Source organism: Neolamprologus brichardi, chromosome 7 (assembly GCF_056152115.1).
Source record: "Neolamprologus brichardi isolate AB-2024 chromosome 7, ASM5615211v1, whole genome shotgun sequence".
Lineage (NCBI taxonomy): Eukaryota > Metazoa > Chordata > Actinopteri > Cichliformes > Cichlidae > Neolamprologus > Neolamprologus brichardi.
Genome location: NC_142110.1, coordinates 50,125,590 through 50,138,170, shown reverse-complemented (window position 1 = coordinate 50,138,170; position 12,581 = coordinate 50,125,590). Strand labels below are relative to the sequence as shown.

Sequence of the window (12,581 nt, the reverse complement as noted above, 5' to 3'; positions counted from 1 at the left end):
CTTAGAGAAGCAACTTTTAGTGTCCATCAAACAATACAGTTGATGATCTCCATGATCACCTCTGTATACCAAAGTACTGTAGAGTCAAACTGAGAAAGAAAAGAATCGGGGTGTTGCACTGGGCCAATCAAAGTCCTGACTTCAACCTGACTGAAATGCTGCAGTGGGACTCGAACAGAGCTGTGAATAAATGAATGCCAGCAAACCTCACTGTAAAGGAGACTGGTCCAAATTTGCTCCATGATGATGTGAGAGACTGGTAAAAGTCACAGAGAAAACACTTACTTGACTCTGTTGCTGTTCAAAGTAGTACAACAAGCTGCATGTTGCCTTAATTTATGTTAATTAAATAATTGGCTCAAGAGTTGGGAGTTCGCCTTGTAATCAGAAGGTTGCCGGTCTGAGCCCTTACTTATTGATTTTAGTTTTATTAAGTATATAACTTACTATTACTGTAATACACAGTTGTCACACAGCTAGCAAGTTATAATTGAGCCCTATAATCTTCATAAGTTCTGATTTATATTATTTTTACAGCGAGAAATAAGTTTAAAGCTTTCGCCTTTCATCTATTTTATCCTTTTGTGTCAGTGACTATTGACATTAGGCCATGGATTGTTACAGTGTGCAAGAGGAATACTGATCTCTGTGGTTTGTTTTCTGCAGTGCGGGCTATGACGCTGTCCTGGACAGAAATGTAGCCATCAAGAAGCTGAGCAGACCCTTCCAGAACCAGACCCATGCCAAGAGGGCATACCGGGAGTTGGTGCTCATGAAATGCGTCAATCACAAAAATGTAAGCGATTCAAATGAGAGGTAACAAAGGACCAAAGGAAAATGTATCCCGACTTGAATGAGATGCAGTTTAAAACTGCACCCCAGTCTGAGTCTATTTCTGGCTCCTGCTAAATCCCTTTGCTACAAAAGCAGACAAGTCGCAGCGACGTTATGACCGTGCTAAATTCCATGCCTCCAGAAATGTACTGAACTGGCAGGAGACTGAAACAGAGAGTGCTTCAAGGCATGGATGTAATCACCAGTGCCGCAGTTTGTGCTCTTCTGTCTCTTTTTTCCATCCTCCACATTTGTCCCCACTCTTTTGTTTCGTTTCGCCTCTCTGGTTTACTCTGTCTCTCACTCAGCGGTGTCCTTCAAGAGGGTCATTACTAACTTGTGCCCACAGTCCCTTGCTTTAATGTATTTTCTTGTATTTTTACTGCTCTTTGTTGACCCTGTTCATGCTGTTCTCTTTTTCAGATTATCAGTTTATTAAATGTCTTCACACCACAGAAATCATTAGAGGAATTCCAGGATGTGTAAGTATACTCAGGAAAAAAATTAGCAAGAAAACGAAACATGTGTTCATTTAAAATGCCAGACAAAATACAGGGAGTCTATTTACACTACATTAGGTGCTTAGGTGCACCTCATTCGTTTTTGACAACTATTCGAGTGGAATCAGTGAACATACTGTAGGTGTAATGTGAGGCAGCCGGAGGTGTCCTGTTTCCATAATGAATGATAAATGAGAGTGAATTCACTTTTAGAACAATGTCTGTGTAAATAGTACCAGAGTGAGAGTTATCGGCCCACGTGGAGGCTTTCAGTTTCTCAGCAGTAACTCGTTGGCCACACATCTCACAACTGTGCAAACCATTCATGCATAAATTAAACTTTTTTTGTTTTTGTTTTTTAGGTATCTAGTGATGGAACTAATGGATGCCAACTTGTGCCAGGTGATTCAGATGGAGCTTGACCATGAGAGAATGTCCTACCTGCTCTACCAGATGCTGTGTGGTATCAAACATCTGCACTCAGCCGGCATTATTCACAGGGTAGGAGAGCAAGCCTGCTCTGTCTTCTTGTTCCACTGCTGGATTTGGTTTGTGTCGTGTGCTTTTAAATCTTCAGCAATGTCAATATATTGCACACGTTTTGTGCCATCACCTCAATCGCTTTAGTGAGAAAACGCTACAGAGACCAGGGCTGAGAAGCGGGAACAAGTGCGCACTGGACTCTGCAGGTTTTGCGTGCCACATGCATGAAGGCAGACAGCATTTGCATTTGTAGAAAGCGCCTTCCCTATGTCAACAATAATTTAGTCCCGACATTGCTGCAGTTCAGAATGACCTCCTGTAAAATAGCAAATTGTTGTTCTAACACACCGAGTTGTGTGAGGATCAAACAAAGAAAATATGTGTTGATAGAATTTTAGAGTTGCTGGAAGGTTTGTTACCATCAGAGCAAGGCAATCTAGTTCATCCTCGTTCTTTCATTTCCCTTATTTTCCACGTTTTTGTTCTATTCCCTTAAATGAAAAAGTGAAGTATTATACTAAATAGTCTCTTACATGAATCATTAACAAACAATAATTAAGGCAAATGCCAGTTAATAGACTTTCTATGAATAACAGCAGGAAATAATCATTAATATACATTTTTTCTCATTTCCTATTGCTTTTGCCAGGATCTCAAACCAAGCAATATAGTGGTGAAATCAGACTGTACCCTGAAAATCCTGGATTTCGGTCTGGCTAGGACTGCAGGCACCAGTTTCATGATGACCCCATATGTGGTGACTCGATACTACAGAGCCCCAGAGGTCATACTAGGAATGGGATACAAGGAGAATGGTGAGATTAAACAGAGTCATGGTATTTAATTTTTATTAGTATTAGTATTTGCTTTTAGATCCAAGTACAACTGTAACTGTACACTGCAAATTGTAAATAAAAACAGAATGTGACCATTTGCAAATCTCATTAATCCATATTTTATTCACAGTAGTACACAGAAAACATATCAAATGTTTACACTGTGAAAATGTGCTATCAAAAAAAAAATCAAAAACGCTCAAGCTAAACAAATGGCGGGAAAAGTGGTACAAAAAATGGTAATAAAGTGGTAATAAATTTTTTTCTAATATGGTTATATCATCAATTACACTTTGTAGTTTATTGGCACTTTTTTGCACTTGGTTATGTTCTTGCTGTGGCAGTGAACCAACATAAAAAAGCCTTTGAAATGTTTACATTTTAAGAAGCGAATTACACCCAGCAGCTGCGAGGCTCTGTGTGTTTTTAAACCATCTACGATCTGAATAATCAAACTGCTCACATGTGCAGATGATTGTTTGATGATGATTCCAAATTAAAGTGTCATATCATTAACTTTAAACCCGTATCAACAATTCTGGTCGAGTGACTTAAAGTGCTGGAGTTATGAGTCACTGATTAAAAGCCCCCAGAACATGTGACTGAGTGCCAGCCTCAGTGACTCATTAGCCATATATCTCTGAAGAAGGGAAGCCTGAAAGCTCCAGGGCTTTGAATTTCCTGCCACTAGTTAGTCTATCTAAAGCGCTGCTTCACTGTACTTCACTCTGCTCTGTCTATCTCTGTATTCCATTCTGATTTGAATCCTGAAACATGCCTCTCACTAATTATTCCTCTCTCAATTAAAACCAGTTAGCATCTGATCACTAATGCCAGTCTATGAGCTGTCTGTGGACAACACTAACCTTTGCTTTCCCTCCTTGTGTTTTGCTCCCTCTGTGTCTCATCCTCACCTCTATGCGTGCAGTGGATATTTGGTCGGTGGGGTGCATTATGGGAGAAATGGTGCGCCACAAAATCCTTTTCCCTGGCCGGGACTGTATCCTTGTTAATAAAAACAGATCAATTCTTTGACTGTAGCTTTTTACATGTTGTAGTTTTGCTCATAAAAGTCAAATGACACTCACACTGAAAATAGTTTTTTTAGTTTAAAGTATAACCAACCATGTTCAATTTTGATGGATTGTAATGCTCTCTGAAAGCACCTGAGAGTATCTGGAAGTGCTATGCCAGCTAAGGAAAAAGAAGCTGCCGCCATGCAAGCAGGTAAAGATCTTAGAAATATAACTTTTAAATGGTGTTTTGGTCAAGCAGATACTGAGCCTGATGTTTGCTGTATGTTACTGAGGTGAACTAAACCACACTCACATCTGGCTGGCTTGTAACACAGATTTATAGCAACAACAACTTATCTTCTTTAACGCTTTTCACTTAACCTAGTAACATCATAAAATGCTCTTTTCAATGCTTTTTTTCACTGGGAAGAGCAAATTCTTTCTTACTTTATTTCTGAATATTTAAATGTGTGCTCTTAGAGTGCTACCTGGTGTTTTCTCTTGCAGTGATCCCTGAGAAGACTTCCTTCAGTAAGGTGGATTTGTAAAAATAGTCCCTGTGCTGGAGTTGAGGACATGCGCACATATGGGATGAGCACATCTACATGTATGAGTCAGGAATGCTAATTAAATATTCAGTAATGACTGAATAATATTGAGTATTCCCTTTGAGCATGTGTAAATAGCAGCCTGGTTGAACTCAATTAGCAGTGTGTGGAAAGTTCAAAGGTTGAAAGTGTAGTCGATTAGCACATTAGCATGGGTAACAGTTTATAACATGGTTTTGGGATAACCTATATTTTACCAGTATCAAATCACACATGCCTTTTAAAGACTGAACCCAAAGAGCGCCATAAATTCAGACACACAGATTGGCTACAACCTACTTCTGTAAGGCGTGTGTCTCATCCCCAGCTGAAAACAGTTTCTAACAAATACACAATTTAATTTGGAATTAGAGGTAAAAGATTCCAACCCTTTGCCTGAATTCAGGGGGAACAAATGGCAGTGAAAGCAAAGCCATTTTCATACGTTTTGTTGTTGTCACAAGTCTGAAGCAAACCATCTCCTGTTGTGTTTTCACGTGTCAAAGTTGTTCTCACCAGTATAAATACTCAATTGATTTAGGCGGGGGTGCTGCCTGAATACAGAGTACTGGGTGCAGGAGACGCAATGCCCTATTGTTTGTTGTGAATCCATTAAACAGTTATCTGTGCTATTCCCCGTGAGGTAAAGTAAAGACCATTTAATGTCTGACACCAGCTAATTGGATATTGCCTTTTAATGCATGTCAGTCATAGGCTTTAATGTATGTATGTATAAAAGAACCTTAGCATAATGACAGATCGACACAATTCTTGAGGCACATTGCACTTAGGCGCTTGAAGGGATTTCTTTGCACTTTGCATGCCGATCCAGTGCCTACCTTTTCAAATATGAAACATGAAGCTCACAGGTTTTGCAGACTGTTTGCAGATTCTTGTAATTGATTCACTTTTTGTTGTTTAGGAACCTCGAGCAAATTCTGTTTGAGGGTCAATATTCAGATAATTAATACATTTATTAGGACCAGAAAACAAACAAAAAGTAGCACATATATCATACAGTGGTAGTACCACTAACTGTGCTCTCTTTTCATGTAGCTGCTAGCGTTTTTGACAGTGAACTGAGATTGATCACAGCCACACATGGCAATGGTAAAGGTAATACTCTGCTGTCTGCAGCCCTGAGCACTGGGTCCCTGAAAGATTAATGTTCTGGAAAACTAGAGAAACCCAGCAATGAGTCAAGCAATATCTTTCTCCGCTGTCTCTGCTCCCAAAATGACCTAAAAATTCATATCATTTCATCACTCCATACCTTTTGCTTTAGATCAATAAAGTAGAGTCATGCACACTTTTGTTAATCTTCTGCTTATAGATCAGTTCTGGACTGGTACCCTGTTGTCGCAAATCTTAATGTACTTCATTGATTTTTCAACTTAGAACTATTGACCTGGCTAAAGTCTCCACGTCCCAGAGTGTCTGTCAAATGATACAGAGTAGGTAAGAGTCTACCGGTAAAAGCCCAGTGGGCTACAGGGTTACTGGTTGTCCTGTGATGGATGAGTGGAGCAGTGTGTTTATTAATAAGTTATATTGGAGGTCTTGGAGGAACCAAAGGTGGATTTTACTGTGGTCAATAAGCTTGAAAATATACTCTCTCTAGAGAAGGTGAAATGATTTTAACATTTCCTTCTGTACAGAGGTTTTACGTAGGTATTTTTTCTACTTAGTAATCATACAGCCACCTTTACCTCCTTTGTTCTTCAAGTTTTAAAATGTGGCTGACTTTTGTTTTAAAGTACCTCTCTGCAGAAATGATTAAGCACTGATACACAGTGTTGGGGAGTAACGGGATACATGTACCGCCGTTACGTATTTAAAATACAAAATATGAGTAACTGTTTCCGTTACAGTTACCGTTTAAAAAGATGGTATTTAGAATACAGTTACTTTGTTGAAATAAATGGATTACACGGCTGTATTTTCCTGTTTCATATTGTCGCGGGTCAGGACTGTTTGGGTTTTGTTTGACAGCTACGGTCTGTTGTTCCAGGCGGCAGCGTTACGGTTGCCATGGTTACAGGGATACGCGCTGTGTTTCCTGGGTGAGAGAGGTCTTTTTGTTGTTGTTGTTGTGCTAAGCTAATAGGCAGAATGCTACAGCCCTAAAGAATGTACCCTCGTGGGCAGTGTAGTCCGTGCTGCAGCGAGAATGGACTGTCATACCTGTTATGTGTCTGTGAGCACGAGGAGGGAGAAAAAGGAAAAGTACGAGCTGTCATCAAGCAGAAACGGGAGCTGGAAGCATTTAAATATAATAATAACCACTGCAGCCAAGAAGAGTGCCTGAGGAGCCCAGTTGTAAGTAAGCTATTAAGACTCGACTGTACACCATGTTCGTGTTTTCCTCCGAAACAATAAGTTCCGTTGGAGCAGCCTTTCAAATCCTCTCTCTGTCTAAGGCTATGTCCACACGTACCTGGGTATTTTTGATTTTCTATGCGTTTGCACTTTTGGTCCACACATAAAGGCGTTTTCGGTCACTGAAAACGGAGATTTCTGAAAACACCTGCCAGGGTGGATATTTTCAAAAACTCAGTTTTTGCATTTAGTGTGGATGAGGAAACGGAGAAAAGGTGTGCGCTTTTTTTTGACGTCACACTGTGCGCCAGGTTATTGTTTAGGCGAAATGAATTTCTACAATACTGTTACTGTTAATTGTACTCTCTGCAGTGTTTAAATGCTTACATATACACACAGTTACTGTCCCTCCACACATACCACTCGGTTCTGCTTCTGTGACCCAGCTTTGTTTACTATTTCCCACCAAGGCTTCTAGACTTGTGATTGGCCAACATTTCTACATGGTTAGGAACAGTGTTGGTCAAGTTACTTGAAAAAAGTAATCAGTTACTAATTACTGATTACTTCCCCAAAAAAGTAATCCCGTTACTTTACTGATTACTTATTTTCAAAAGTAATGAATTACTTAGTTACTTAGTTACTTTTTAAAAACACGATTTACAACCTGAATAGGTGATAAAGCAATCGATCTTTCAGCCCAATTCTACTTTTTCTGCATAATCCATCATACAAAATGTAATCAAATGGAAAAGTCCTTTTTTAAAACTTGTTTTATTAGTTTTAATCTTTTAACTTTATGCATCAAGCAAAAATTTAATTATATGCAACATTCTCTGACTGGAAGAAATTTGTTTAATATTTAAACCTATTTTCTGCACATTCCAGCACATAATTTTTATTTTTTTGTGTGTTTACACTCAGTCTTTCAAATAGATGCAAGTAAAACACAGGGGATTTTTAAAAAAAAACGGAAACGGAAAATCTCTGTTTTCAAAAATACCCGTGTACGTGTGGACGTAGCCTAAAACTTGACCCAGACAACAAAGTAAAGCTATTTTTCGGCTACGAGCCTGACACGGAACCCGACGTATTAGCCAGTCCCTTTACTACGGTTCGGAGCCGCGGACCTTCAGTAACAGTAATAAATCACAGCAATAGTACATTCATGTAGTTGTAAAAAGCATGATAATATATTAAGTAATCCAAAGTATTCAGAATACGTTACTCTCATTGAGTAACGTAACGGAATACGTTACAAAATACATTTTGGGGCATGTATTCTGTAATCTGTAGTGGAATACATTTTAAAAGTAACCTTCCCAACACTGCTGATACATAGTTTGGATAGCATTGCTGACTGGTGTTGGCCTATTACAGATGCACTATATGGACACAAGTATTGGGTCATGCTGCTTAATCTTTGAACTTGGGTGGAATTTTGTTTTTGTTTTGTTGCCAACTTTGTTGCCACAGGGGTATAAAACCAAGAAAGAATGGGTGGTTCTGAAGAGCTCACTGATGGTGGTACTGTAATAGGATGCCAGCGTTGCAACAAGTCAATTTGTTCCCTCCCAGATATTCCACAATCAGCTTCCACAATCTTCCACTCCCCCATGAAGTGGCAGACCATGGTTGCCAAGTGCTGAGGCACATAGTTTGGCACTCCAGACCTCCTTTGGCATTAACATCAGCACAAAAACTGTGTGCTTGGAGGTTGGGGAGGCATCGGTTTCCAAGGCCGAGCAGCTGCATGCAAGCACTATATCACTAAGTGCAAATCCAAGTATCGGATGAAGTGAGTAAATCACTGGGTTCTGGAAGAAACTTGTTCTGTGGATGGGTGAATCATGGTTTTCTATCTGGCAATCTGAATCATGAGTGCATTGCATTATGCCAACTGTAGAGTTTGATGGAGGAGGGATGAACTACAACAGAGACTATGAGCCAGGCCCTTTTGTCCAACAGCACTGTGTGACCTTCACAAAAGGTCTTCTGGATGAATGGGCAAAATTCCCACAGGCACACTTAAAAATCTTGTAAAAAGACTTCCCAGAAGAGTGGAAGCTGTTATAGCTGCAAAGGAGGGACCAACTCCATGGCTTTAGAATGGGATGTCAGAAAATCTCCCGTGGGTGTAGTCAAATAGGTAGCCTAAAACCTTTGTGTATACAGCACATATTGGTATTTCATTGATGTATATGTTATGATATACTATAGCAAATTAGGCTTGAACAACCCAAAATAGCTTGTTGTCCAAAAAGGGCTTAAGGTTGCAGTATAGCCCAAACTGTTCCAGGGTGTTTAAGCGTTATGTGCTAATTCTGTTGTCACACCTAATAAACAGCATATGTTTCTTTTCCTTTTTTATTTTCCTAAAAAATAAGTTCAATATATTACACAGCATTAGTGTGTTATTTGATTTTCTTCTGAAGTAATAATGGTACGTTTACAGGTACTCTATTTCTGGTTGAAATTCTCAGTATTTCTAAATGGGGACTTTAAATTGGAGGCCAATGTGCTTGTCTCACTGCTTATAATGTGCCTTAGAGTATCTTCACCCTGACAAAAAAACCCCTCCCTGACCATTTTTAAAAATGTAAACACTTTGCTATTTGAAAAAACGGAGAAGGAGGAATTTTCATTTAAAGAAACACGCAACACATTTGTGCCAAGTAAGGAGACACAGTTTAACAATTACCAATGTGTTCTGTATTTAATTATATTAAATGGATCAAATTACAAAGTGACAAAGTGATTGGGTTGGCTCCTAGAGAATTGTTGTTGGGGTGTACACCCTCTCTGCAGCTTTACAGAGCTTCATAGTGTTTCTTTAAACACTGTTGAGCTGTCTAGCCCCAGTGCATTGCTTTAACTGTTAGCAGGGGGCCTGTTTTCTACAAAAAAAGAACAAAAAACAGCTGTGATGACTCACTGTAAGCAACCTGCCCTAAGGACAGATGCAGTTAGCAGATAGCTGGTGAACATCTGGTCGCTAAAGAGTCACATATTCCTCTCAGCAAATGTTTGTGTTTGTGTGTTTATGTGGGTGCGTGTGACCTTAGTGGACATGTGGTCAGTCGGCTGCATCTTTGGAGAGTTGATAAGAGGGACAGTGCTGTTCCCTGGGACGGACCGTATCCTTCCTCCCTCTGTTAGAAATGTAAACCTGAAGGCAGCAGGAACCCTGCAGTGTTTTTTCGTGGGCAGTTGCGAATGACTCTGAGTCTATCGAGTATCATGCGTTTTGGCACTGACATGCTGAAAAAAAACAAAAAAAATCACCTCGAGGTGTCAGAGCGAATCTAACTGCTTGCTGAAGAGCCGTGGATAAGAGTCTTAGTGGATTAAAAAAACCCCACCTTACTAGGCACTGGGTGGATCATGGCCAGTGTGCAATAGAGACAAAACGGAGAGGGAAGCTTGAGACGTTCAAGCAAAATGAAGAAATAGGGATCTATAGTGGCCTCTGGCAGCTCTCTGCCCTAACTGGCTCGGTGTGAGAACATTAGGAGGGGAAGGTTTGGAGTGTGTCGAAGGCTAAGAGAGGAAATATTTGTTGTAAGGAAGGAAGTGAAAGAGAAGCTGATACAACTATACTGGACACACGGCTACATTTATACCGTACACGTGTCTTTTAATCCAATCAGTCATGTTTTCATCAAAAGGTTTATTATTTTTTTTATTTTTAGAAATACTTAACAATGGCTGGAGACAAAGAAAAACAAAAAGAATAAAAGGAAATTTTTTTTATAGAAATCTTGTGTTTTTCACCATTTAGAAGTCAGCTGGGTTTTTTTTCCTAATCCTAATGAATACTTCTTTTGGTGGTTAATTTGAGATTAAAAATTATTAATTTATCTTGGTCACAGCACTTTGTAGCACTCCTCTTTGTGCTTTTAAATGGAAAATGAAGTCAGAATTGTATTGTAGTGTGATACCCGAGGGTACTCTGAGCTTTGCAGGGTGACAGGATGCTCTGTATTCCATGTGTGTTTCCCTTAATCTTGGCCTTCCACACCAGATATTGATCAGTGGAACAAAGTGATCGAGCAGCTGGGCACGCCCTCGCCAGAATTCATGAAGAAACTTCAACCCACAGTGAGGAACTATGTCGAGAACCGGCCAAAGTACGCAGGCCTCACCTTCCCCAAACTCTTCCCCGACTGCCTTTTCCCTGCTGACTCTGAGCACAACAAACTCAAAGGTGAGAACCTGTAATTATACACAGGGAACCTGTGAACTTAGGCTATTGCACTTTAGCCATTTCATTAGCTTCCAGTATGAGTCTTTTAAGGTCTTTTATTGAACCTTTGCACAAATATGATGTCTGTTGATTAAACAGAGAGTCTTCTTTAGGACATCATAGCACTTATCACTCTGACAGGCAGTCATTCTGCATGTATTTTTAATTTGTGTAATATACTAGGATATTAATCATTAGAGCTATTTGTATGTATTTTGCTTTATTTTGTATCTTTGTAGTATATTGTCTTATTTAATATAGCTGTTTTGGAGCGACTATATAATTTTCTCAAGGATTAATAAACTATTTCTGAATCGGATTCTGACATTACAGGTGACATTACAGGTGACTTTGCTTCTGACTTTCCATTTAGTTCATTAGGTTTATATCTTTGTTCATAACTTCCACAATTTATTGTGACATTTAAATGTTATTGCATGTTAACTCTGTAAATATGCTATTCTTATTCTCAGCATCATAGCTGCTCTGTGAGTACATATCACCTAGCAGCTAAGATGGCTATACATTTTGTTCATTTCATGTATGCTGTAGTATGTCAATAACTAAGTATAGCCTGCTTCTATAGAATATAAGAGGGTAAGTAGTAGCCAGGTGCTGCAAATTAAATGTACTTGATTAATTTGTCATCAGCAAGTGTGAGAACCTCTATAGAAACCGAAGATTTTAACAGTTTGTTGATCTTGCTAGGACTGGGCATCTCAGCATATTAACCCCAATGTTAAACAGTGACCATGAACTGTGTACCAAAGTATTTTAGAATCACATGCAAGGCCATCTGTCTGACAGCTAAAGCTTTGGGTGATGCAACAGACAACGATCCCAAGCACAGCAGTAAATCTACACTCAATGCCCAAAAAGTCTCAAATTCAGAGTCTCAAAACTCAATTAAGTTATTGCTGCTAAAGGTGGATGCACAAGCTACTGAATCGTCAGGTGTATTTAGTTTTTTAACAGGACTGTACTTTTACATTTTATCTTTGGTCATCCTCCGAGCATCAGTAAACTGCAGTATGTTAATCCTGTGTGAGCCGATTTCAATAGACTTCTATAGAGTGTTAACTGAGATGTTGTTTCTTCTGTCTCAGCTGAGAATTGAAGGCATCAAAAACATTTCCAGTGAGCTATAAAAAAATATTATTTTAAAAAAATATTTTGCTCTCCCGCTCCCACATCAAAGCTCTCGAATGTTGAAATTCTAATGATTTGCTTTTGTATTCAAGCTGCTCCCCGCTGGAGTGACACTGTTAAAGGAATACACCGAAAGAGACAGACAGAGTGAGAGGGTGCGAGACCAAGATGAAGTGTGTGTTTTGTTTTGTGACAGGCAGGAAGTGAGTCAGACATGAGAGAAACATCCTTTGGGTTTTATTTATTTTGAACCTTAGGGGGAAGACGAGTCACAGTACTGTAGGACAGAGGGAATGAAAGAGAGGTAGGTAAGGAATAAGGAAAGGTGAAAGGAGAGAGATAGAGGAGCTATTTTTTCACGTTTATCATCTTTTTGATGCTGTGGTGATGCTCAAAGGGTACGCCCAGCTCATCTGTCTGTACTTGCTTCAGCTTCTTCGTTCCTCTGCTGCTGGAGATTTATTTATAGTGAAGGTCAAGTGTGTAGGAGAGGAAGTGTCGTGTGTTTTAGGGTTTCAATTTCAGATCAGTTCAAAATGGCCAGAGGATAGAGAGTCTGTGTACTGGTAATGCTTATTGAAATTTTTGCTGATAGATGTCCAATTTACTGC

General features: G+C 39.4%; 1 protein-coding gene across 7 annotated transcripts in view; it reads left to right on the top strand.

The window, feature by feature from the left end:
• The window catches only part of mapk10 (mitogen-activated protein kinase 10), a 40,202-nt gene that overhangs the window by 16,918 nt on the left and 10,703 nt on the right, over positions 1 to 12,581 (top strand). For all 7 annotated transcript variants that reach the window (XM_006789078.3, XM_006789077.3, XM_006789083.3 and 4 more), the window contains exons 4-9: positions 667 to 796; positions 1,258 to 1,316; positions 1,697 to 1,835; positions 2,467 to 2,632; positions 3,582 to 3,653; positions 10,600 to 10,782. In XM_006789078.3, coding sequence (XP_006789141.1) covers positions 667 to 796; positions 1,258 to 1,316; positions 1,697 to 1,835; positions 2,467 to 2,632; positions 3,582 to 3,653; positions 10,600 to 10,782 — 749 coding nt within the window. The remainder of the gene's footprint in view (positions 1 to 666; positions 797 to 1,257; positions 1,317 to 1,696; positions 1,836 to 2,466; positions 2,633 to 3,581; positions 3,654 to 10,599; positions 10,783 to 12,581) is intronic.